This window comes from Patella vulgata, chromosome 9 (assembly GCF_932274485.2).
Source record: "Patella vulgata chromosome 9, xgPatVulg1.2, whole genome shotgun sequence".
NCBI classification, from domain to species: domain Eukaryota; kingdom Metazoa; phylum Mollusca; class Gastropoda; family Patellidae; genus Patella; species Patella vulgata.
The window spans coordinates 7,216,771-7,244,552 of record NC_065887.2 but is presented as its reverse complement, the minus strand read 5'-3'; the positions used below and the strand labels follow the sequence as shown (position 1 = coordinate 7,244,552).

Genomic DNA, 27,782 nt, shown 5'->3' with positions numbered 1-27,782 from the left:
GTATTTATCCCAAGATAGTTCAATCACATATAACTGGATTAAATCCCCCTAACCCTAACCCTACTGTTTTGCTCCGAACTGGGCTAATGAAGGCGGGCATACGCCATACGGTGTGCTATGAGGGACATTTTGCCCGGACAGCGGCACTACGCCCTACACTTATATCGAATTTCAACTGTCAGGGGATCTTGTACGTGCACGCCACCTCTGTTTTTTCGTCTCATCCGAATGACTAGAGAGCTGTCCTTGCCAGGCCCCCACTGACAAGGAGGAACCACGCCGGAAAATCTGGATGAACTTTCTCGGCCAATGCAGCGATAGAACCCCCAACCTACTGGCTAGCGAGCCAGCGTCTTACCCACTTAGCCACCGTGACCCCCCCAAAGAACAACAGACAATATAGTTATTATATTAATTCTTATAATAGCACCATAAAAAAAAATTTGGTTTTATTTTCCACTTTGTTCTTTTTCTAAAAACATACACAATATTTAATAGTTAATTTACACCGTTAAATAATAGCAAAGTATATAATAAATGATATATTTCATTCATATTCATCTATATAGTTGGCTAATCAAAACATTGGATTTTGTATAAAGCTAGATAATATCTTACAATGAAATCTGTATTTACACGGCTTTTAAAACGTGCGGTTTGCTTTTACAAATCAAGCTTTTTATTGGACTATTTGTGACAGAAATACAAGTAAAGAATTCTTTCATGTGTCCAAATAAGCATTTCTTATTGATGTTTTTCCCTTTAATATTAAATAATGAAATTTATTGATAATAATGAAACATCTGAATCCTGTTTGATCTGTAATTTTTTTTATTTATAAAAGCAAACTAATATATTTATTTTTTCATATATTATTTATAAATGCTATTTTTATACAGGATAAGGCTATTACAGAAAGACAAAAAAAAATTGAACTAAATCTTTGGAGACAATCTGTTGTGAGCATCCAAATTATGCTAAACTATTGAAAGATAATTCCTGAGCTTTTAGGTTTGATTGTAGCTGAAAACTATTACTAACCTGAAACTTAAATGACAGACTAAGTGGCAACGTAAACTCTTATATTTTATTTAATTCCTAGCCTAAACAAATAGAACTATATAGCTCTTCACAGAGCCAGATTATGATTTTGCAGGCCCACAGGCACTGTTAGGCACCCAATAGGTATGTTTTATGAATCTAGGAAATTTTACCCAACAACCGACCCTTGTATACAGGCAGTACAGTGTTTCGTTTTGCCATAGTATGTTTACTACAAATATCGTATTAACTGAACCCTATCTTAAAATAGCTAATTTAGATTCATTATACTTTGATTCAGCATTCTCGAATAAATACTCTAGAAGACAGAGGCACCTGGGCTGTAGCCCTAGAACCCATACCTTAATCTAGTCCTAGCTTTTATCAACTCTTAATCATAATGTAAAATAAAACACATATACCAAAGACTGGAACATATACCACAAAGGTAATTGAATATTAAAATTTACACGCAAAAAAAAAAAAATTAAATTAAAATAAACAGAACATACTCCTGTACAAAAATCCTATAGAAACTAAATTTCTCCTGATTCTTTAAACGCTGAATGAATCTTACTTTTAATGGGTTTTTTTCATTACAGACTCAAACAATATCTAAATTTAAAAGAACATGTTTTGTTTTTCATATACCCATGGTTATTTTTCAAAGTAAGAAAATCGTATGTATAATTCTAACACGTAAAATAAATCTTAATTCATCAGTTATCTAGTATCATTTCTACGGAAGCTTACGTATAATTTTAAGCAAGTCATTTCCAAAATTGTTTATACCTGTATCCACTTTAGATAACATGAAGGGGGTGGGGGTGACAAATCCCTAGAAAAAATTATAAAACTTGCATGAGCTTTTAAACATTATTTTATATGCACATTTCAGGTTAACCATTACTTGGCTTGAGGCAGATAGCCATTCTGCATATAAATATTTAAGACTCTATCCATATCCCTAAGTTCTTAAAAGTCTACAGTATAGCTCAATGTACAAACACCCTGTTAACTATTAAACAGTGTTCACCTCAACCAGGCAATTGAAAATATTCTATCGTAAAATTTACATTAAATATTAATTGGGAATATGATACAATATAAAAGAAATCTACAAGTTTATAAAAACATTCTAAAATGTCACAGTGTCACGTGATAGCTTGCTAATGTGGTTACATGATAATCAGTACAACTGGTAGATCAAGTCTAAGTGTCACTGTAATAGGACAATATGATAATCAGTACAACTGGTAGATCAAGTCTAAGTGTCACTGTAATAGGACAATGGTGGGTGCTATTCAGTGTGTAACTGAGTTAAGCTGTGAAATTTGAAAAAAATGTATTTCATAGTATGATGATAAATGGAAACAAGTATCACTTACTACGAAAAGATATCACAGTACTGTGGTCAGCTAAGGTAAAGTTGTATACATGGGGTCCAGCTTGGCCATATATGCCGGTCATGACAGTGAAATGTCCCAGGACCCATTGATCCGTTCACACAATGTGAAACTAGCATATTTTTGAGAATTTTTATTTTTAAAACTTGGCTACTGCCATGTGACTATAAAATTCTACCCCTTGTACAGAATAATGTACACTACAGATAGGATTAGACTCCATCTACCAGACGTGTATTATAATAACAATGCTATAAAAATATGTAAGTACATGTACCTAGTAATCAACGATTTACAAGCTAAATGTTTTTGGCATGATTATTTTATTACATGGATTGTAGTTACATAATGTTCAAAACATGTCTAATTACAGTACAAGATAAAAAAAAAACCCTTAAATTCATATACAATTAATATTTTGTTCTTTTTGCTAAAATAAAATAAAAACTTCAAAAATATAAAAAAAAGAGCAAATTTTGTATTTCATTAAGACACCTGGTCTACTACGAAAAGAGTAATTAGGTTTTAAAAAAAAGGACTAAAAATGAGAAATTGGAATCTAAATCGTTTTTTCATTTAAATAAGCAAATACATAAATTACACTTCATAACAGAAAATTGACGCATAAAAATGTAGAATTTATACTTGCATTTCTCTTGTCAAATACGTCACAGGCAATGTATCTCGTTTGCACTAATTGTATTCAATGCATTATTTGCGAATATACATTTCTAAGGACACTTAATTAACTATATCGAAATAGTATCAAATGCATTATTTGCAAATTTACATTTCTAAGGACATTTAACAATACATGTATAAAATTGTTTATTTAGTGGATTATCTGCAAATAACCATTTCTAAGGACACTTATACTATTTAAATTGTATTAAATGCATTATTCGCAAATATACATCTAAGGACACTTAGCTATATAAAAATAGTACTGAATGCATTATTCACGAAACAACATTTCTAAGGACACTTAACTATATAAAAATTAAATAATGAAGTAAATTCCCTTATGAAAAGACTATATAAAAATTTCTGAGAAACTTTATAATAAGCTATTTTGCATAATAATAATTGTCAATTAGTAAAGTGATTAGAAAAATAACTGCCTTATTATGACTTATAATGAATGACTATCCGAACTAATAAATGCTAAATCTTAGTATAGGTTTATATTTAGTACAATTTTAAAAAAAAATAATAATAAAATCAATCGAATCAAGGCACTTTTTAAACGTAGCATTAATGCTGGCTGGGAATTTAGTTTTAAAGCTGTGGTAAGGGATATATACAGTTATATATAAAAATGTGTATTAAACATGCTATATAAAGATTTCAATTACTATTTTAAGTTAATTTAGAATGACTTAAAACTAGATTTTTTTTTTAATATGTTGATATACAGTTCTTGATATATAGTTCTTATTAAACATCTTTCTCTGTACATCCCACAATTTTCTCCCCATCCTGCTACCATCCATCAATCCAGTTAGTTACGAAAACATTTCACTTACACAAAAGTATGAAACAAGCAACGAAAATATTCAACATCACAGTAATAATCTCATTTAAACATCCGTAGTATGACATCACATCATCACATGACTTATAACACAAGGTCACATTACTAGTCACATGACTGAGTCACATGACTGATTCACATTTCCTTATTTTTACAGAACTTGAATAGCACTGTCACATTTGATCACATCATCTTGTACAGCGCTACAAGATTGAAATACATTGTCACATGATCAACAGCACTCTATTATTAAAGTCACATGACATCCACCGAATGAATGAAAGAAGGTAGAATAAAGACTCACCAAAAAGAAAGACAAAACAAGTAACGGCAAGAAATTAAAAACACAGTAAAAAGAATGAAGTTTAAATCAGATCAGATCACTGTTTCCTACATCTTTTTTTTCCCTCTTCTTTCTTATAAATACACAAACTTTGTAAAGATCATTTTCCTTTTATAATAATCCTTTCCTCCTTTTTTTTTTAGAAAAAATAGAAATAGATGACAAAAAGACAACTCTTTATTATAACTGAAGAAAGAGACCTAAAGTTCATGTCTGTTTTATCGTAGATTTCTACGGCTAGTATTTTCAACACAGAGAACAATAAAAGCATTATTACAAGCATATTTTTGACTGTCTAATAACATATTTTTCATCAGTGAGCTACCTAATCCCATTCTGTTTCTACTATTAGATTGCCATCTACGACAGTAATCGTCAGACATCAATTGACCATGACTGTCCGATCCATGCCATATAATCTTCTGTGGCCTGAAAATAGAAAATGGAGAAATGTGATACTTCAAGATCAAGAAAGAAAGAGGGAGAGAGATAGAGAAAATGAAATGGGGTTTAATGTCCACTTGACACAAACTAGATCATTTTGGGACTAACACATGGTTCAGTTTTTAATTCAATAATTCGCTTGCGTGTAGGGGTCTTTAGCAGTGGGGGAAAACCGGAAGACCCGGAGAAAACCCACAAGGTTGGATAGGCGACCCTACTCCTTGCCACGTATAACCAGGGAATCGAAACCCCGCCAGTTGACTCAATGACAGACTGTATGATACAATGTGCACATGCTAACCATTCGGCCATCCACCCACCCCCTCACCCAAACCACAAGAGACTTACAGAAACACAAAGTCTTTTGTGCATTAATAGGTCAATTCAATAATAATAATGTCTTACCAAGCGGAGTCATGCATAATATCTTTTCCATCAAATGAATATATCGTTGAATTGTTATTAAAATAACCTCCTGCTCCATTTACTAAGTCTTCCCAGGAATTAAATATGATCTCATCCTACATAATAAAAATCATTATCAGTTAATACATCATTAACAAAAGAAATCATCTTTATTTGGAAACATATTGTTGGATCACATTCTTTGAATGGCATTTAGTAATGGAACATAATCAAATAACACACATTTATGGAATAACAATTACTATGGTTTATTTCAATACATTACTTAAAGATACATTATGGGAGATTAGATAAAGAGCTGACAGTTCTCGCTATAATAGTTAAAAACTAGATAATGTAAAGGTAATTTGTTGAAAATTTCAGTCAAATTGGTCCACTATGAACCGAGATATCAGCTTTGTAAATTCCCGCCTAGCCTCGTTCATCATTACTAAAGTTTGTACGTTAAAAAGCATAGTCTCGATTATCCATTGTTTTGATTTAATTATCAATGAGCGTTTGCAGCATATAGGATTCTAATCCAGTCGATATCGAAGGCTAGCCATGACATCGAGAGTTGATTATGGTCTGGATAAGTTAATTAATGTCTAATTAATAATTTAGATAACATTTCAGGCCCAAAGAAAGACCTGCAATAGGCAGATTTAGCTCTTGCATAATGTATCTTTAAGTCATTCTCTCAACCATAAAACTACAATATTATAGATTAGATACTACTCATAAATATCTACTTACCTTTGCATTCACAACTGGGATCTTTCTATCAAGACTATAATAGATAATGGAATCTAGATTTTGTGTTTTAGTTGATAAGAAAGCCCTGTAGGTACCGCGTAATCCAGCCCTTCTAGCTTGTCGATGGCATTCATAATCTGCTCCTCTGATACCATGCATGTCACCAGGCATTGGATGGTTCAAAGCAAGTAAATGTAACTGAAATGAATGTGTACAAATATTAGTATGATGTACATCAATTCTAACAGTAGTATTAATTAACTATTCTGATTATTTCTTGAAAAATTATTTAAAAAATTAATCAACCATCAGTGTTCTGAGTATCATGTAAATCAACAATCAGTGTTCTGAGTATCATGTAAATCAACCATCATTGTTCTGATTGTAATTTTAATCAACCCTCATTGTTCTGATGATATTAATCAACCACCATTGTTCTGGTTATAATATTAATCAACCACCATTGTTCTGATTATAATATTAATCAACCACCATTGTTCTGAGTATTATGTTGATCTTTGTAATATAAATCAACCATCATTGTTCTGATTGTAATTTTAATCAACCCTCATTGTTCTGATGTCATATCAACCAACATTGTTCTGAATATAATATTTATCAACTATCATTGTTCTGAATATTATATTAATATTTCTAATATAAATCAACCATCATTTTCTGTGTATTATACTAATTAACCATCATTGTTCTGGTTATGAGATAAATCAACCATCATTTTTAATACTAATCAACCATCATTTTCTGATTCTAACATAAATCAACTCCCATTGCTCTGTTTATGAGATAAATCAAACATCATTGTTCCGAGTATGAGTATGATATTTACCAACCATCATTGTTCTGTTTATGAGATAAGTTTACCATCATTGTTCTGATTGTAATATAAATCAACCATCACTCTCCTGGTTGTAATATTGATGAACCATCACTGATTTGAATATGGTAATAATCAACGATCACTAAATTTAATTGCACTGAAATATTTTTACCTTTGGCCCAGCTGTGATGCTCGGGGGTGGTAGTATGGGAACTCTTGGAGAGCTTGTAGTTGTCTAAAAAACATAATAAAAAATAAAACATCATAATTATATATTCAAGTAAAACAAATCATTTCTCAAATCAAATCTGAAACCAAAAACAAAACAAAATAGGACAAAGTACAAATTTAACTTTCTGATTGTTATATTCAAATTTATGTTTGGTTATTCAGTTATCTTAGTGAACTGTTTCAGAAAATTATGACTTGAAATATTTTATAAATTAGTTTATCACTTATTTTGAATCAAATCTCATTTATTTCGAATCAAATCCATATAAAAATTACATTGTTGAAGAGATATCAGTTTCAAATTGGAGTATGTTATTTTTATAAGCGATCGTGCAAAGCAAATAAATAAAACGCACAGATATCTGATCATTTTATGTTTTTGAAGCTGATGTATGATCATTTTATGTTTTTGAAGCTGAAGAATGAGCATAATGAAGTGGAAATTATTGACACTTTTGACATAAAAATATGACATATTTAATTTATGATGTACAAATATCCTCATTATTTTGTATCTTAAAGTTGCTAAGTCTCTAATTCAAGATCATCCAAAGTCTTTGACATTGAAAACACGAATTATTTACAAATTTAAATCAACATTGATGTTGTGATCTTACCAGGAAAAGATTTAAGACAAAATAAACATTTTACCATTAGTACACGAATCGTGTACCATCATGCATTCAGCACCATTTGTAACAAGGGACTTGAAGAACGAGGCTAGACATATTCCACAAGTCATATCAAATGGTGATGCCATATTCTTATCTGGAGAGCATAGGCAATAAATACTATCGGTGTAGACTGGACTAACCAAATGCTAGAGATTGCCATTCGATTAAGACTTTGCCGAACATAACTGATTTGAAATTCGAGTAAAAATGGAAACGATTGACTGTAAATCAGTTTATATACATTCATATTACATAATTATAAGCGTTGTGACCCATTTGTGTCAATTTCTAGGTCCCAAATATTAGAGATTTAGCGCCTTTAAGGGAGAAGAAAATGTTCTCTTGAAAATGTTTGTCGATGCTAGAGAACCTATTATTTACTTGGTCTAAGATCCCTCCCATTCACACTTTTTGCAAAGAAGTCTACTTCATCTTGCCATAACAATTATTCTTAACTATAACTTTACGTACACTGGATCAATACAGTTGAATATTGTTGGTCACCTGTTTTAACATGTTCACTATGATGTTACACAGCCTGATCTAATTTTAGAAGTTTTGGGTGGGGGGGGAGGAACTGGAACTGGGTTACATGAACCTACTCTTGTGTCCCATCCAAACTCAGACACATGACTTGCATATATAACTGACCCAAAGTGCTAGACTACTCATACATCCCTCCCTCATGTTCAGGGAAGCGAGAGAGAGAGAGAGAGAGAAAGAGAGAGAGAAAGAGGGTTTAACATCCACTCAACACCAACTAGGTCATTGTGGGAATAACCTGTAGTTTAATGTTATTTCACTAATTCGCTTGCAAGTAGGGATCTTTAGCAGTGGGTGGAAACTGGAGGACCCGGAGAAAACTCACGCTGGTTGGACAGGCGACTCAATTCCTTGTAATATACAAGCGGGGAATCAAAACCACGCCACTTGCTTCAATGAGAGACCTTATGATGCAACGTGCAGACGTTAACCATTCGCGCCCCCCCCTTCTTGAAAGCAACGTATTATGTCGTATACAATGTTTATACAAAGATGTCCAATCCGAAACAGTCCCTATTCACACAGCAAGTGCATCATTTCCTGTTTCTCTTTCTGTAGCCACACATGATGATTTTTCTCAAGCATTTGTTAAAAAGAATACTATTATATAAACTAAGCAAGTTCTAAGGCCATTTTAAACTATTAACAGAGCTATAAATAAAAGTTTAAATAAACAAATACAGCAAGAAAGAAATAATATCAACCAAAACTTCACCTGGATAGAAAAGCATTGAAAATTGCAACACAATTTATGGCAAATCAAAATACATATGGAATGCTAGTTCTCATCCCATCTGCAATGTACATGGAACAACAGACCTAAAATCACATGCCTATCTTCATAAAATCAATTGCATTTTCCCCCATCCCTTGTTGCCGCGTCGATGGAGGACTACATTTTCAGGTAACAATTTGAGTTACCGGTACATTGAATTCTTAAATGACTACCATAATGGTAAATCTTATTAACTCAGTAATATGTTCTCATGAACATAATTACCTGTTATCCACTTACATCAGAATATTTTAATACATATATAAATTCAGACAAAAATTCAACATGGAAATGGGGTTTAACGTTCTACTTTTCTGCACACCAACTGGGCTAATAAAGACGAGCATATGCCATGCAATGTGGGTAATTTTCAGTGAACGGCAGCTCTTCTGCGAATTCCAACTGGCTAGGAGAAACCAAGATGGAAAATCTCGAGAAGCAGCACCTTAATCCCTGAGACACCATGACTCACTTTCTAGATTTAAATTAATCAAATATGGAAATGGATGAAACAATGTTGGTGCTGATGTTGTTAGTAATATTACTAAATATCTTTTAATTAATCAATGAGTCAAAAAATCAAAACATGCAAAAAATCAACACAAATCTAAAGGAAATAAAAATAGGGGATAAAAAATTGAAATTGCAGCAATCAAAAATACATGCATTTTATGACACAGTAAAAACAACTCCTATTCTGAGTACACTTTATATAATTATTTTAATTATATTATGCTTTATCAAAAAATGAATAAATATGAAAAAATAAAAAAAATAAAAATATATGAATAAAAAAATGAAAAATAAAATAAAATAAAATTATATGAAAAAAAAAATAAAATAAAATAAAGTATATGAAAAAAAGAAAGAAAAGGCAGACAACATTTTATATCAGCATGATAATTTCACATTATAATATTATATAATATGAATACAAAAATCAGATATTTAACAGAGATTCTAAAGCCAAACTAAAGTACTGTGTACTGTTTTTGGTTGAAGCAAAAAGGCTGATCAAAAACTGTCAACTCGCTGCCATTCAAAGCTAAATGGTGATAAAATCATTATTTCGATAATAATATCAGAAATGGAAGGAGACCAAACCCCATGATGTCAAGAACATCTTCCTATAAGGTCATTTATAATTTGAAGATGAATATATTAACTGTATGGGGTTTTTTTGTGTTTTTTTTTTAAAAAAATAAACTCCTGAATATTAAAGTTTAACAAATTCCAAAGAGGTTTTCTCCGAAATTATTTTCTGAACAACTGCTAGAGATCTCTACCATCTTCAAATTATAAAAACACCTTTTATTAGTTTAGAAATAAGTTTTAGAAATTGGTGCAATACATGAAAAAAATTACAAAAAAAGATACCAACAAAACATAGAAAACAATTTAAGCAAGATTTACCAATGGTTGAAATGGAGATTCTGTACGACCTTGATCATTAGGTCGTCGTGAAGGGCGCCGATGCCCGTTGGGGCGATTGCGATACCGTGGGTCCTAAAGAGGGAAGGAATAAATATTTTTCGAAATAAACACAAACCAAATAAATTATAAAAAAGAAACAAAATATGGAAAAAAGAAAAAAGTGATTATTTCAAATTGCACAAAAGTAGTGTAAATAATAAGAAAAATAAATAAAAAAGGTAAAAATTAATTTCCAACAAATAAATGTGTGTATATATATATTTATATATATTTATATGTATAAAAAGATTAATACAGAATGAAATAACACGATTTGTTTAAATATTTATTAGTTGAAAATTTTTTTATTTCAAATCCTTGATATTTCATTTTATTAATCCACAAAATTCAGCAAATATAATCTGTGTTCTTATAATCATTGCAGTTATTCTTTTCAATCAGTTCATGCTTCTAAATTATAAATTAGACAGATTAAAATCTATCACTTTGCAACAAATTCATGTCTTTATATGTTCTCAAATGCATCATAAAAGCAATTAGAAAAAATTGGGTATTGTAATCAAATTTTATATGTTCATGCTAGCCACGGAACCATAAAGTAAACATGTGATTTAAATATATAAATTTCGATTCAGCTCTGACATGCTTAGCAATGCCCAACTCATTCATTCTTGACAGATCTGTTGCAAGGACTTCTGAAAGCAGGTGGTGGGGGCTACTTTAGAAATGGGGTAACACATTCTGCTCATTTCATAGCAGAATACATTTATATAAATTACTGCTAATACTGCAATAAACTACCCATAATATCAGAAAGGCAGTGGCTATTGTAATGACGAGTCATAAAAATAGTCCTCAGGCTATTGTTACGACGATGCTTTCACAGCCCTCCATTGGCGAAGTTAAAAACTGAATAGTCGTAAAAATAGTCTTAATTGCTGCCTTCAGTTCTGAAAACGTTGAAAATACTGCTCCTTTTTCAAAGCTGGTGTTGGGGAGATTGGCAGCCATTTTGGAATTCGTTCTAAACATGGCTCAGACTCGCCGTAACAATAGCCACTCTGTATCAGAAAACAAGCCAACAGTGAGTCTGATGTCCCCTGCCAAATTGAAAAACTAATTAGATAACACATATTTATCTTTTTATAAAGCATCTTAATTTTATTTATCGGTGCGTAACGTGTGCATTCACACTTAATTAGAATCGAAGTTGTTGACCTCTGAAGTGTCGACCAATCAAATTGCTCATCATTGAACTTAGTCAAGGTATTGATGTACTGAAACTATACTCTGAGTTTGATGTAATGAAACTATACACCAAGTTTCACCACTCTCACTCAGTTGCAATCAAAACATAGACACAGAAAATGTTCATTATGGAACTTAGTTAATTAGAATCAAAGTTGTCAAGCTCCAAAGTCTCGGCCAGTCAAACTGCTTATCACTCTGCTTAACCTGACCAGAAAATGCTCATTATCAAACTTATTCAAGATATTGATGTAATGAAACTATACATCAAGTTTATCACCTTGACTTAATTTAAAGTAATCAAATTGTGTATCTCTGCTAAGCCTAAGCAGGAAATGCTCATCATGGAACTCAGTCTAGGTATACACCTAATAAGCACCTACACCAAGGTTGAAAATTCTAGCTCAATTAGAAGCAGAATTATTGTGTCCTGAAAAGTGAGATAGAGAGAGAGAAATGGGGTTTAACGTCCACTCGACACAAACTACGTCATTTCGGGACTAACATATGGTTTAATTTTATTTCAATAATTCGCTTGCGCATAGGGGTCTTTAGCAGTGGGAGGAAACCGGAGGACCCGGAGAAAACCCACGAGGTTGGACAGGCGACCCTACTCCTTGTCACGCACAACTGGGGATTCGAAACCACACCAGTCGACTCAATGACAGAATTTATGATACAGCGCGCGCACGCTAACCATTCAGCCATCCAACCCCCCCCCCCTCCTGATACGTGTGATGGACAGACAGACAGACCCATTTTAATAGTCCCCTGCTTTTATACACAAGGTATTTTTGTGGCTTTACAGGTGTGTTACCATGCTCTCGTTGCCTCCTATTTGATATAATACACTCAGGCATGTCTGTATGAAGTTAACAAATCAGGACACTAAATAATACAATATTTTCTGTGCAGTCCTATAAAATGAATTGGGGTAGTGCATATTTTAACTTCTATGACAGAGAAAGGAGAGGAAGATATAACGAATATACATAGGATTATAGGTAGGATATACATAAGATATATATGCTAACAATCCAGTTGTCACAAAGAGACATTCATGGATTTAATTAACCTTAGAATGAAATGAAACAAACAAATAGAGTACAAAATCTTTAATCTTTTACTTACTGGTGTTGTGGGACTTGGTAATGGAATCATCTGGCCTAACTGTAAATGAATTGAAAGAACATTTATAGAAAGTTTTAGAATTCTTTTCCCAACAGAAAAATTCAGGTAAATATTCTTATAAACTGGACACTCATTATCAAAATTAAATGGTCAGCTTTAAACTGGATACATGTACCAATTATATGATTTTTGGCGATTTTAAATGATTTTTACGTAGAAGTATGAAAATACTAGTTTTCTCCTTATAATATAAATATATACAATACTTTATGTGCCCTGCTGTAGTAGGACCTTAACTTTGTTATCCCAGGGAAATGTGTTGAATATGGGCTTGAACGTGTACATATGGCCACCAACTCACCTGAATGTACCTCCATCCTCTCTCTACTCTTAAATAGACAAACTCCTGATCCATGACGTAGGCCATTGTTCCAACAGGCATATTATGAGATACTTCTAATAGACTATCCATATTACGGAATACAACAGGACCACCCTGAAAAAAATAAATTATTTTTTATTCAATGAATGGAAAAATCATTTAAAAATAAAACAAATGTGGTCGTTCTTCTCAAAAGGCTTTTAGTTCTAAGTTAATAAATTTTAAACAATGGACAAGCCAAGGGACTCAAGTGGCTAACTATTTACCAAGACCCCCAAGAATAAAAAATTAAATTGCTTTGGCTTAAATTTTAATTTCTGATAAAAAACTTACATTATTAATAGCTGATGGATCTCCTTCAACATGTCCTCTGTTACTGCTATCCCCATCACATCCACATTTACCAGTTGGTCCTGGGGGACCAGGAGGACCTTGATAATACTGAGCCCGTCGTCTGTCGTCACGTTCACTTCCAATGACAACGTCTCCACCATTACCAGGAGGACCAGGTGGGCCTCGTGCACCAGGAATACCAATTCCAGGTGGCCCGGGAGGACCAGCAGGACCAACGGGTCCCTGTCTTCCTCTTGGCCCCTCTATACCTAGACCAGGAAGACCTCTCAATCCCTGAAAATAATAAATGAACAATTTTAAGTTATCAATTCAGCATACAACATGCTAAAATTTGAAAGCAAGCATTGGGAAAAAGAAGTTTTTGAGAGAAATTATATTTATCGAACTTCATAAAACTGACTTTCTCATCAGATGTAATTAATAATAATAAAAATAATACAAAACATTTTTTTTTATTATTCACAATTTAATGTTTATGCCTCTGTTGTGTCATTTGCAATTTTTAGAAAATATCAAATTTTTAACATTTGAATTAATGAAACTAAATCAAAATATCAGTGGTAGATCATCTTCCAGCTTCGGTTCAATCGCATTAGCAAGAAACCCATCTGAGAATTGTATCAAAGGTTAAAAAGTGTGCTGGCTTTTAACCACGTCTTGATTATAACTCCTGCATAGGATGTAGAACATTGATTAATTTACGATTCATTTTGTAAATATTGAACCATGTTTTCAACTCAGAATCAACTATCACAATATTGTAGTTTTGCAAGGGATTAAGGATTCAGATGTTCAGAACCTTAAGATAATATTATATTAAAGAAAAAGTTGTTAACTGTGCAAACATGTTAAATTACTGATGACACTGATAATCAGCATGTAAGAACTAACAGAATATTGGATTTTTTAAAAATGTCTCTTGTCAATATTACAAATAATTATATAATACACAAAATGATAACAGAAATGAAATGAAATGGGGTTTAACGTCCTACTTTTCTGCTCCAACTGAAAAAAAAAACCTGTTAACTAAACCATGGGTATAATATCTTGTTCAATAAACTTACCCTTTCACCAGGTGGACCAACTGGACCAGGTGGACCAGGAGGACCTCGGACAAACTGAGCATCTGTACTTCCTTCTATAAAATTATTACCGAAACTTGGAAGGCCAGCTGGTCCAGGTGGTCCAGGCAGACCACGTTGTCCCTGGCTACCTTCAGGTCCAACAGGTCCCTAAAGACATAAACACATCTTCAATTAAAACACAGAGACCAAAAGTAAATAGAAACGATTACACTCAAAAATATAACTAATGCACACGCAAAATCTCTCCATTAAAGATACATTATGGGAGATTCGGTAACAAGTTGGCAGTTCTCACTATAATAGTTAAAAACTGGATAATGTAAAGGCAATTTGGTGAAAATTTCATTCAAATTGATCCACTATGAACCGAGAACTAAGCGACTGAAATTCCCATAAGCCTCGGTCATCATTACTAAAGTCAGTACGATAAACAGCATAGTCTCGATTATCCATTTAATCGTTTAATTGAGAAGGAAAGTTATGGAGTAAATCGGCTTACAATCCACTAAAGATTGCAGGCTAGCGCTGCCATCTAGAGTTGATTATGGCCTGGATAGGTTAATTAATGTCTAATTAATAATTTAGATAAGATTTCAGGCCTAAAGAAAGACCTGAAATAGGCAGATTTAGCTCTTGCATAATGTATGTTTAAATTAAATCTTTTTATTGGGTAATTATAACTAATGCACATTTAATACTGGTAGGGGAACAGACAAAGTCTACGTAAATAGAATATGAAATATTGGGTAAACTGGAAATAAAATGGGGTTTAATGTCCTTTTTTTTGCTCAGACTTGGCTAAAGAAGACAGACATAAGTCATGCGGTGTGCTATAAGGGACATTTTGATCAGACAGTGACTTGACACTATCGTGGACTCTTTATTTTAAATTCAAACCGTCAAGTGTTCTTTGACATATACAGCAAATCGTTCCTTGCCATGACCTTCACTCTGCACTAAGGTTGATATTACTGATGAACACACAATATATAACATTCAAAGGGTATATAAAATCAATTTAACCGATAGAATCTTGTGTCTATTACAAGTTTACTCAGATCTACTACTGTATTTTTTTAGGTATAGGTCTATATTTTTTTTCTGCCTAAGTCAGACCTTTGTCTAATACTCCACATTGACCTACATGTCAAAAAGATCCACTTACCAATCGACCTTCTCTACCAGGTTCTCCATCCCTTCCATCTCTACCTGGGAAACCAGGTTCACCCTTCATACCTTTTTCAGCTGTTTATTAAATACAAAAGATTGCAGTGAGTCAAAATTCTGATCCCAAAAACCAAGGTGGTTGTCGAAGACATATATTAAATTCAAGAGATGAGAAATGTTATTAGGTGTTCTTGGAGGGGTAATTGTTTAATTTTTTTTTGTTCATTCAAATAAGGTTACGGTGTGGATTATTTTGTTTTCTGTCAATTATTGTGTTACCTTACCTAGAACAATACTCTGTCCTGAGTCATCTACTCTTGACAATCCAGCAGGACCTGGAGGACCAGGAGGGCCAGGTCGTCCAGGAGTACCAGGAGTTCCACTATTTCCCTAAAATAAAAGAGACAAAATGCAGTGCTTAATGATTTCTTATTTGATGTACGACAAAACTCTCCTCCTTGTAACCCTTTAGCATTAGGTACATATGACTACCATGATTCCCTGACGAAAATCGGAGAACAGTGATATAGTTCATACCAGAATATCCTTGGATGAATAGCCTGAACCTACTGCTCCTCAGACCACCTTAAATGGCCAGAGGTATGAGACCAGATCTCTGTATTATAGAACTGTATAATAGATCTTCAGGGTGCCACAACTATTCATAAGCACTTGTTATGAGTGGTTTTGGATGGTTCAATTGCTAAAGCATTAACCTAAGAAGACAAAAGAACATGGATACTAGTAGTAACACTAGTAGTTGAATTAAATTACTCCAAAGGACATTCATTTGCTATTTAATTAAACTATCTTTTTTTATAGTGTCCACTACCCCCTCCTTCTTCACTCAAAACATCCAGGTGCCAGGAAGGAATAACAATCTGACAAAACCCCTCTTTGTATATATTTGACAAAAACCAAGAAAAATATATACTTACAGTGTCACCTTTAGGTCCAGGTATAAAAACTCCTCCTCCTCCAGGGAATAGTCCAGGTGGTCCAGCATCACCCTTAACACCTTTCTGTCCATTGAAACCTATCCCTGGCTCACCTTTACGACCTCGTATACCTGGTCGGCCCTGTAGATAAGATAAGACAATTTTATCATCAATTCCTTAATATTTTTAATGAAACAATTTTCCGTGCAGGGACAGATCAAAGAAAAATCTTCATATGTATGTGCAGGAGGACCGCACTACACTAGACATTATTGTAATATTGCAATATCACTGAAGTGTGAATACACACCGCACGATACACACAAAATGAAATGAAATGGGGCTTAACATTCTAATGAATACGGCAAATGCCATACAGTGTGCTAGGAGGAGAATTTTCCCCAGACAACAGAGCTACAGCCTACTCTTATATATCGAATTCCAACTGCCATGGGATCTTTTACGTGCAAGCCAATGTGTACACAGGACCTCAGTTTTTCGTTTTATCAGAACGACTATATAGCTTCAATAATATGGGGTGCCGTTTGTAAAATAATTATTTAATTTTTCTTTATAGCAAAAAACATTAGATTTAACTCCGAATATATATATTTAGATAAATATTAGAACAAAAGTGGCATATATGTAAATATCAAAAAATATTGTAGCTAAAAGTCGAGTTTTTGGTCTATGAAAAACTTTAAATGTTTTATCTTGATTTCACATCGCTTAGTTAAATATATAGCTAAATGTGCTGTTTTTCGTAGGTATAAATGCTAAATACTAAATCACTGAAAAATCTAAAGTTAGATATTTAGCTAAATATATAAACATTTAGCCAAATATATAAGCATTTAGCTAAATATATAAGCATTTAGCTAAATATATAAACATTTAGCTAAATATATATTTAGTTAAATATATGAACATTTAACTAAATATATAAAAATTTAACTAAATATATATATTTAGTTAAATATATAAACAGTTAACTAAATATATAAATATCATGCTAAATATATATGTTTAGCTAAATGTATAAATATTTAACTAAATATATATTTGTGGTCCCGCCAATATTTCTATTATCGTAAGCGACACAAAAAACTGTGCATAAAATGATGACGTGTACCCGACACATGAGCCTTGGCACAATAGGCCTACTAGCAATTAGAAATGGAAGCTGACCACGAACTTGTAACCCGAATCACGGGTGTAAGAACTAAGCTGAGCGTTCAGGTACCAGATAGTACTGTGTTGTGCAGTCACATTCGGCAAACCTCGACAGATTCTACGCATCTAATCTCGGCTGTATGACGAATTCCGCCATATTAGAACTATTTTAAAGGTCCCGGATGAAAAATGGCTGCGCCCATGGAGATTTCTGTGGAGAGGGTATTATATCAACAAACGTCAAGTTTGGCATTGGGTTTGGGGAATTACCAGGGAATTATATCAAACCAGCAGCCTTGAGACAATATCTCTGCTCGTTTAGTTATATACACTCGACAAAAGACGCCATTTTGGGACTTTTTTGCAAAAGCGGCTTGTTTTCCTGTTAAAGTAAACCGGTAGCCGTTTCGCAAATGTATGGGCATAGGTACATATCAATTACTATCATACAGCCGAGGTTAGATGTAGGGTACCGGAATCTGCCGAGGTTTGCCGAGTGGTGCAGTCAATGGAAAGTAGTACACTACGTAATCGTTTAGTGTGAAGTCGCTTACAACAATAATTATTTTACAATTGGCGTGGTACGGTTGCGCTTTGTAAATTTAACTATATGTTTAGCTAAATATATAATTATTTAGCTAAATATATAGTTATTTAGCTAAATATATAGTTATTTAGCTAAATATCAAATATATAATTTAGTTAAATATATAAATATTTAGCCAAATATATATTATTTAGCCAAATATATATTATTTAGCTAAATATATATTATTTAGCTAAATATATATTATTTAGCTAAATATATTATTTAGCTAAATATATAAATGTTTAACTAAATATATAAATGTTTAATTAAATATATATTTAGCTAAATGTTTCAACATTTAACTAAATATTTAGCTAAATATTTATATATCATCAAATCTCTTGTTTTGGTCTTAATGTTCAATGCTAAATATGAAAATAGAGACAAATCAAGAAATATTTATATATATTATGTTAAATATTGAGTTTTTGTTGTATTTTTAGTTTAAATATTAAAAGTGAACAATTTGCACAAAAGTCGAGATTTAACTATATGTATAAATTTTAATTAAATCTAGTGTTTTTTGCTATATAAAAAGCTAAATAATTAATTTACAAACGGCGCCCCATACAATAACCAGACAAAAGGCTAAAACAATTTAGTTTGTATTCATTCAGAGTCTTGATAAATATCCACCCGAGTCCCGCATACAATTTTTTTGTTAAAAATTTCAAAAGTGTGGAACTAAAAGCCTTTGAGAAGTGCAAACAAATACTTTGTTTTGAAATTACTATACCCTCCCACACTCTCTCTCCCCAAAAAGCCATCAAATAAGCAGCTAATTTGAACAGATGTTCCAGAAGAACTCAAAAAATTGTTGTGAAATTACTAATAGTGGATATTAAATATTAGTAATTCAGACGCTCAAGGGGCAGGTTTAATCGTAAATCACTTACCGGGAATCCTGGCATTCCCATTTCTCCCATTCTACCAGGGAAACCACGTGGTCCAATTGGCCCTCTTAACCCTTCATCACCCTTATCACCCTTCTCACCCTGAAAGATAATGAATTAAAACATGAAATTAGATCTTATTTATGACGCTAAATTGGTTGATTTGTATCACGGAAGAAAAGAAATGAAATGAAATGGGGTTTAACGGCCGCCTGTTCTGCTCCAAACTGGGCTAATGAAGACAGGATACACCATACAGTGTGCTATGAGGGAAATTTTGCCCGGACAGCGGCACTACGGCCTACTCCTATATCGAATTCCAACTGCCAAGGTATCTTTTACGTGCATGCCAATGTGTACTTGGGACCTCACTTTTTCTTCCTATCCAAACAACAAGACAGCTGTCCTTGTCAGGCCCTCCCCGTCTTGCACCACTGACAAGGGGAAACCATGGCGGAAAATCTGGATGAACTTTCTCGGTCAATGCAGGGATAGAACACCCAACCTCAGGGGTAGCAAGCCAGCGTCTTAAATCATCACGGAAGAAATAAAATGGATTTAACTCCTCAATAAGAAACTTATTTAAAGATAAATACAGCTGTGTGGATGAGATCATGGCTTTTTAACTCATCCAAAGAACTAGACCGAAGTTGGAACCGTGCTATAATGCAATTTGGAAGGTTTGTAGTTTGTACCTTTTCAAACATGACTGTCCTACTCACTTAACTTTGGGTGGTTTACGATAGAAATGTGAAGATCAGGGAATTAGCAATATAGGTCAAGGTAAGGTAAGCATACCAAACAAATTGCAAAATCGTTATTGGATTTGAAATTACAGATATGAAGTAAAATGAAGTTTAACATCTTATTGTTCTGCTCCTACTGGGCTAATGAAGATGGGCATAAGCCATGCAGTGTGCTATGAGGGAAATTCTGATCAGACAGTGACTTGGTGCTATGGCTGACTCTTATTTCAAATTCCAACTGTAAGTGTTCTTTGACATGTACACTAATGTGTACCTTGGACCTCCGTTTTTTAATCCCATCCAAACAACGAGAAACCGTTCCTTGCCAGGCCCTTCAGTCTGGACTACTGTTGAAATTACTGATGAACATCCAAAATATAACATTTAAAATGAAGTATTTACCTTGACTGCCAATTGTGGTGGATAGGGTCTACCACTATCACCACCAGTGTAAACAACTTGACCTGGAGGACCAGGAGGACCAACTGGTCCAACAGGTCCAAAATCACCAGTATCACCCTTCATACCCTACAATTAATAAATTAATGAATCAACGGTTATAAAAAAGACTATGTACTGGAGACCTCCACTATGGTTTCATCTAAACTCTAAATAATTACTTTTATGCTACTTTTGAAATATATTACTTTCTATTATCTTTTGTCTGTCTTTGACCATTGTTTTACCATAAAGGAACATTGGACTTAATCACATCTATTGTTGGTGATACAAGATATGACAAACAAGAGCAGATGATACAGTAGTTCTGTGTCAGTGATTGAAATGCACCTAGACATGGTCCACACTGCAACCCTAAATACAAAACCAACACAAAGAGTAATTACCTGTAATCCTATTAAACCAGGTTCACCTGGAGCACCTGGTATACCAGATACACCATCAACACCAGGGATACCATCAATACCTGGTAGACCATCCATTCCTGGTTCACCTGGTTCGCCCTGTAAAAGTAAATGACACATTATCAATGATTACTATATATCAAGCATTGCTACTCTTCTCCATAATTCAGTAAATAATGTTTAGGGTTGATCTGGAATTGGATCCTTCACATAGCTAACAGTTCATAATGTACTCTTATTGAGACATGACTAAGCTTCTTAATTTTAACAAATTCTAGACATTATTGAAATATAAAATATGTCTGTAAGTGCTAACAGTACATATTTTTGGGTTCATAGTTGGTGCTGGTTATTGCCACTGCATTCACAATAGGATACATTATTGTGATTCAGGTGCTACAATACGATTCGCATCGTATGTCAATATATACCAAGAAAACAACAGGATAAATAAATAATTGATATTTTTAGTCCTGCCGATGTCGCAGAAATAAAACTGTTTTATAACACAATATTGTTTTGGATCAAAATAAGGACCAAAACAATTTAAGAGTGTTTGTGTAGTTATGGATAATGCGTGACATGGATAATTAAGCGTGACAGGTTATTTACTGAAGCGACAAAGAAAACATAAAAAAAATAATCAGGAGAAGGTAAAGCAGTTACATCGATTCAACAATATATCATGCCAGCACTATTCATAGTACAAGTTTCTGGGGATTCAGCTAAGTAAAACAACCCTGTGGCTTCCAGTCAACTTCATCAAATTGAGGTCATGAATGGTTGATTGTGGTCATGAACGGTTGATTGCAGTCATGAACGGTTGATTGTGGTCATGAACGGTTGATTGTGGTCACACACAAACTGTCCACACGAAAAGAATGCAAGAACCATGGAGTACTAAAAATACATCTATAAGTGCTATCAGGACAAATATGTTTGCTTGATATTTATTCCCTGGTATGTCATAATCTGTAATGTTAATGTTGTGACAGTGTGCAGCAGTGGGTGAGTAATCTACCAATCTGGTATTATTTATATTTTATTCTGAGAAGTCCATTCACTATTTTCTTGTATTTACTTCATACTGTCTAATAGATTATTGTATTTGAATCATGATCCATAACGTAAGTATTTTTATACCTGTAACAGTTATTGTATTTGAAGACCCTCCAAGATCTATTACTATTTGTATTTTGAACAACCCATGTTGTAACAACTATCTGTTTAATATGGTATTACAGATTAAATGACAAAACAAAGCAAGCTATACCTTTGGTCCAGGAGCAGCAACAACAGGTCCAACTTCATCACCAGAGCTACCAGATCCACCAACTGTAACAAGAGCACCAGGAGGTCCAGGAAGCCCGCGGGGTCCTGGATTACCTGTCAAGCCACGTTCTCCTACGCCTGGTAAACCACGCTCTCCCTAAAAAAAAATAATTCATTTAGATTCTAAAACAGAATCTGGAATTGATTGGACTAGTGTACCAAATTTTCTTATGTATTGTAAATATTCTTATTCACTTTCTCATTCCTCAATGGCTGATTTAAATTTTTCGGTATAATAATTTTAATTTAGCACAAGGATATAACCATTCTAAAGCAGATCCATAGCAGTGAGATATTATTCAATTTTCACCTACCTGAAATCCTCTAGGTCCTGGAAGGCCAGGTTCACCAGTTGGACCTTGAGGTCCAGGGGTTCCAGGAAGACCAGCTTCACCTCTAGGCCCAACAGGTCCAGTTTCACCTTCAAATCCCTAATAAAATTAAAATGAAAGCATAATAACATAAATCTTCTAAATTAACCAGTCTACAAAACTTCAATACATTTCAATACATCCTTTGTCTGATAGTCCTAGTATCTTCTCCTTGTGTCATGAATTTAGCTGTTGAAATTATTGGAACTCGTTGAAAATTAATAGATTTTGTCAGCTCATTACCATAAAATGAATTTAAAGTTTATTGGATAATAAGTTTGGTCTTGAGAGCAACCACAATAATTTTCAAAGACTTCAATGGCCATAATTCTAGCAATAATTATCAGAAATTGTTAAAAATGTGGATATATAAAAATCCATCAGATCGATCATAATAAAAAATAATAAACATACACGTTCGCCTTTCATACCACGTTCCCCAGCCGGTCCACGCTCACCACGTTCTCCAGGTAAACCATCTAAGCCAGGAACACCAGCTGGACCTTCAGGACCAGCAGGTCCAACTGGGCCAACAATTCCAAAGTCACCATCAGCAGATCCCTAAGGTCAAAGATAATAATATACATAACTTAGCCTACTGCACAAATTGGAATGTTCAACTTTTCGAAACTACTTTTTCTAATTATGTTAGTACTGAGATGAATCTGTCTTCCTATTTAACTATGGCATAAATTTTCAAGAACAAAATATCAACCATTATTAAACCATTACATGTGGCAAAAATGTACTATGTGCGATGCTTTAAAAGCAGTTTTATCTTCCTTTTCAGTACTAACTGTTTTCAAGGAGAAGCCCCAGTTTTCATAGGGTCCAAGACAAAAAGTTTAGCTATATAAATCAAATAACTTACATCTCCACCATCACCGCTGTTAAAGAAACCTCCTCCTCCATCTCCTCTACCTGCTGGACCAGGAGGACCAGGTGGTCCAGCAATACCCTGAATACCTCTAGCTCCATCGCGGCCATCTCGACCATCATTACCTCGATCACCTTTAGGTCCAGGTTCACCCAGTTCTCCTTGAGGTCCTGGTAATCCCTAATAATATACAACACAAAATCGTAAACGTTTAGGGAGCAGGGGTTCCTTCCCAAAAATGGTCTTGAATATCGCATCAGAGTTTCTTTTTGTGACACTTTTATATTCTACAGTTCAATAATTTTTGTTCTACAGCGTAAGATTATGGAAATGAACAGAGATTTAACATCCTACTTTTCTGCACCAACTGTGCTAATGAAGACGAGAAAAAGATTTTGGTAAAGATAAAAAGAAGAGTTTTGGTATATAGAATAAATAATTGGTATTTTCCCATGGTAAACAACTAAAAGTTCAAAAGTGCAGTCAGCTATTCAGATTTGTGCCATAAGTTACATTAATGTCCATATCACTGCCAATCATTTAGTTTAAGATGTTGTACATCTCGATATTCTTTTAAAAAACAACTTAAAACACATTTATTTAATCAGGCTTTTAACTGACTCTGTATACAATCGTTAACATGTTCATAATCTTGTTGTTTATTTATGATTACATTGTCACTTTGTAAAGTGCCCCTGAACATGTTATATGAAAGGGCGCACTATTAATATGCTGTAATAACAATAATAAATAATATTAATAATAATAATCATTAATGGCCATGTAAAATGACTGAAGTAGTGTTCTTACTGGTAATGGTAACTAAACTATTATATATATAAAATAACAAACTTACAGGCTCTCCGCGTATACCTTGTGGACCAACAGGACCAGGTGATCCAGTAGCTCCAGGTACTCCCTGTCAAAATATAAATCAATATTTCACAGATTTATCGGAAATCATATGCATTTAAGTATCGTGAGCAAGATCACAGTGTTTTCGGTGCTAGCCAGTTAATTTTAATATATTTTGTGTATCTCTGGCTATTTTGTCCAAAGAATCGTTAGCCATGATTTTTGGAGAATCTACCTTTTTTCATATCTTGCTTACATTTTATTTATTTAAAATTATTGACAATATTAGCACTTTCCCCCATTATAAACTTTACATCCAAATAAACAATGTATTAATGCAATCCACAATAACTTGTTGTAATTAATAAGCCTATCATTATACCAGTAAACTCTGTTACAGTTACATACACATTTGAATGTATGTAGCACTTTGGTCCTTAAAACAATATTGGTTCTTGGAAAAATTGTTGCTTCACTCTTTCTACAGAGTCAAATCACACATACTTAATGAACGTGTATATGCATTTATACATAAAAAAACAGTGATATTTTAGTAAAATCCTAACCATTGTCAAAATAGCCATCAAATTATGTATGTTTATTGAACTATGGTTGGTAGACCAAATAAGGTAATGTTCCGCCCTCTGGTCTTGAGAAATAAAGAGGTTTATTCCATATTTGGGATGGAAATTAACGTCAAGGCTAATCTAAGACGTGCAGAAATTAGGAGGTTATAAAAGAGGGTGTTGAGCGAGACTGGTCAAGAGCTCACCCAGGTATTCCAAGCAGCTATTATTTATTGAGAAGGAGGAACCTTTCAAGTTACTCCAACTTTAACAAGAAAGTTGTAGGAACTATTTAACCTGTCGTGTTATATTTTACGAACACGAAGAAAACAAACACAACAAGGAAAGAAGTCCGATAGTACTACATGTACCATTAATCCTAAAATGACTGGGTTAGTGTCCAGTTGACTTTAAAACACCCTTCTCTCACTACTTTATGGTCATGATTATTTGATTAAATCAAAAAACAATATTCGCTACATTATAGCTACAAATACCTTATTAAATCAAATGACAATATTTCTATATAACATTCACATTTACAACATTAAAAGTTTACACTAGGAACAAACTTAATTCATACAGAAACGTGACAATTCACTTTCAAGTGCCAAATCTATTGTGAAGTTTTGTGGGGGTTTACTGGTCAGCCAATCGAATTGCAGTATTTCTTAAAATTTCGGTTGTAACTTAGTTTAAGTTTTCGTGAATAAGGGCCCTGACGCCTGTTTCACGAAATTTTAACTAAGATAAAATCCAAATTTTAGTAATTTGATTGGATAATATTAGAATGATTTTAGTGCTAAGCCAATCAAAATTGAAGTATCTACTAAAATTTGGATTTTATCTTTAGTTAAAATTTCGTGAAACAGGGCTCTGATCTCATGTATGTACGTGCAAAAGTGTAGAGTAGCCAGTCTGGGGTTGGTTTTCCATATTTTTCTACTTGTTACCCTTTATTATAACACTATATACTAGTTCTTTGAGGCGCCACAGCTGTTCATGTGATAGGGCGGATTGGGGTGGTCTAAGAGACCTAGTTAGGATGGTTTGGGGAAGTCTATGCACTAATGGTTTAATATTGAAATATACCCTATTTCTATCTCCTTGATAAACAAAATAAATACACTACAACAACATGTACTTGACATCAGATACATTACCTTTCTCCTATGGTAGGCACAGAAGTTAAAATAATATCTTTTATTCCACAATATCATATTATTATTACTTAATGTTTACAATTACGCATGGTTTGACAATCAGAACTCAAAGTTCACCAGCATTAACACAAATTATTGGTTTGGCAATTGGCACTCCAAGTTATTGGTTGACAATGGCAACTTAAGGTTTATTAAATGTTAGCAATTTTCAATTATAGGAGCACATCAGCATTTAAGTGAACCTTTCAAATGAATCTTGATAAGATTTCTTAATTTGAATATAAACAGGGAGATAACTCCGAAAGATCCACTGTAATACTTCTGAAATTTGCTAAAACATCTACCAAGAACTCTAATCTGGGATGGAGTTATGACAACATATAGGTCAGTATTAACTATATACATATACATTTCGGACATTTCTTTATGTAAAATATACATGCAGTCCTCTACTTAATATTAGTAAATAGTTGATTCTCTAGTTATAAAATAGTTCTTTATTAATTGCACATCTAAAATATATTCCTCTATTATGCTAGTGTAAAATAGGCCTATATTCCTCTAGTTAATAGTAATATATAGCTGATTCTATATTTTTAAAATAGTTCTATATTAAATGCACATGGAAAATAGTTTCCTCTATTATGCTAGCATAAAATAGGCCTATATTCCTCTAGTTAATAGTATTATATAAAACGCAAATTTATATGGAAAACAATCACTGGGTTTATTTCACACTACGTTTCAACAAGTTCCTCTTGTCATTCTCAAGTAAGTAATGACAGTATAATAGCAAGAAATCAAATTATATACAACAAGGTAACAAAACAAAAAACTAATATAGCTGATTCTCTATTTTTAAAATGACCCTTTATTAAATGGTAATGTAAAATATATTCCTCTACTTAATAATAGTAAATAGTTGATTCTCTATTTTTAAAATGGTCCTTTATTAAATGGTAAATTTGAAATCTAATAACTTACAGGTAGACCTGTAGCACCAACTGGTCCTGGTAAACCATCTCTACCATCTGCTCCAATCATTTCTGTCATATTCATTTCAAACCCACTTCCTGGCTTGCCTTAAAACAAAAACAAATACTCCATATAAAGTTGTAATCCTTTAGGCAACCGTAGCTGCAATTCTTGTTCTAATTATCGTTCTTCATTGACCTACAGAAAATAGCTAGACTTGATCGCTAAATTACAGCTTAAAACCTTTGATGCCCCATCACTATCATTTAATTAAAAGCATCTAAAATACATGTACAGGCTATAATTAAGAAGAAACAAATTCATATGTAAGAAGAAAATGAATAAAACTCACCAGGCTGACCTGGTTCACCGGGTAGACCACGTGATCCCTTCAAACCTTGTGGACCCACAGGGCCAACAGGGCCAATTGGACCCATGGGACCCACAGGACCTGGTAGCCCTGGTTCACCTGGTAAAGCATCAATATCACCAGAACCAGTTCCATCCACATCAACAATAGCTAATCCAGGTGGACCTGGTGGCCCTGGTGGACCAACTAAACCTCGAGGACCTCCAGGACCAATTATACTGTCACCCTGAAATAAAACAAAATAATACAAATAATGATGTTCATAATAAATCATATG

At 33.4% G+C, this 27,782-nt stretch overlaps 1 protein-coding gene across 2 annotated transcripts in view; it reads right to left on the bottom strand.

Annotated features, from left to right (window-relative positions):
• Window positions 1-403: 403 nt before the first annotated feature.
• The window catches only part of LOC126807943 (collagen alpha-1(I) chain), a 111,358-nt gene continuing 83,979 nt past the window's right edge, over window positions 404-27,782 (bottom strand). Inside the window, exons 9-30 of one of the 2 annotated variants that reach the window (XM_050532872.2) lie at window positions 27,488-27,731; window positions 27,145-27,242; window positions 24,433-24,495; window positions 23,571-23,756; window positions 23,114-23,260; window positions 22,643-22,759; window positions 22,270-22,425; window positions 20,979-21,095; window positions 20,536-20,661; window positions 19,391-19,489; window positions 16,733-16,873; window positions 16,079-16,184; window positions 15,793-15,872; window positions 14,607-14,774; window positions 13,519-13,812; window positions 13,165-13,299; window positions 12,804-12,842; window positions 10,404-10,496; window positions 6,940-7,002; window positions 5,930-6,127; window positions 5,174-5,289; window positions 404-4,753 (exon numbers count right to left, since the gene is read on the bottom strand). In XM_050532872.2, coding sequence (XP_050388829.2) covers window positions 4,543-4,753; window positions 5,174-5,289; window positions 5,930-6,127; window positions 6,940-7,002; window positions 10,404-10,496; window positions 12,804-12,842; window positions 13,165-13,299; window positions 13,519-13,812; window positions 14,607-14,774; window positions 15,793-15,872; window positions 16,079-16,184; window positions 16,733-16,873; window positions 19,391-19,489; window positions 20,536-20,661; window positions 20,979-21,095; window positions 22,270-22,425; window positions 22,643-22,759; window positions 23,114-23,260; window positions 23,571-23,756; window positions 24,433-24,495; window positions 27,145-27,242; window positions 27,488-27,731 — 2,997 coding nt within the window. In that variant the 3' untranslated portion in view covers window positions 404-4,542. The remainder of the gene's footprint in view (window positions 4,754-5,173; window positions 5,290-5,929; window positions 6,128-6,939; window positions 7,003-10,403; window positions 10,497-12,803; window positions 12,843-13,164; window positions 13,300-13,518; window positions 13,813-14,606; window positions 14,775-15,792; window positions 15,873-16,078; window positions 16,185-16,732; window positions 16,874-19,390; window positions 19,490-20,535; window positions 20,662-20,978; window positions 21,096-22,269; window positions 22,426-22,642; window positions 22,760-23,113; window positions 23,261-23,570; window positions 23,757-24,432; window positions 24,496-27,144; window positions 27,243-27,487; window positions 27,732-27,782) is intronic. The other variant, XM_050532873.2, reaches the window with a different exon arrangement.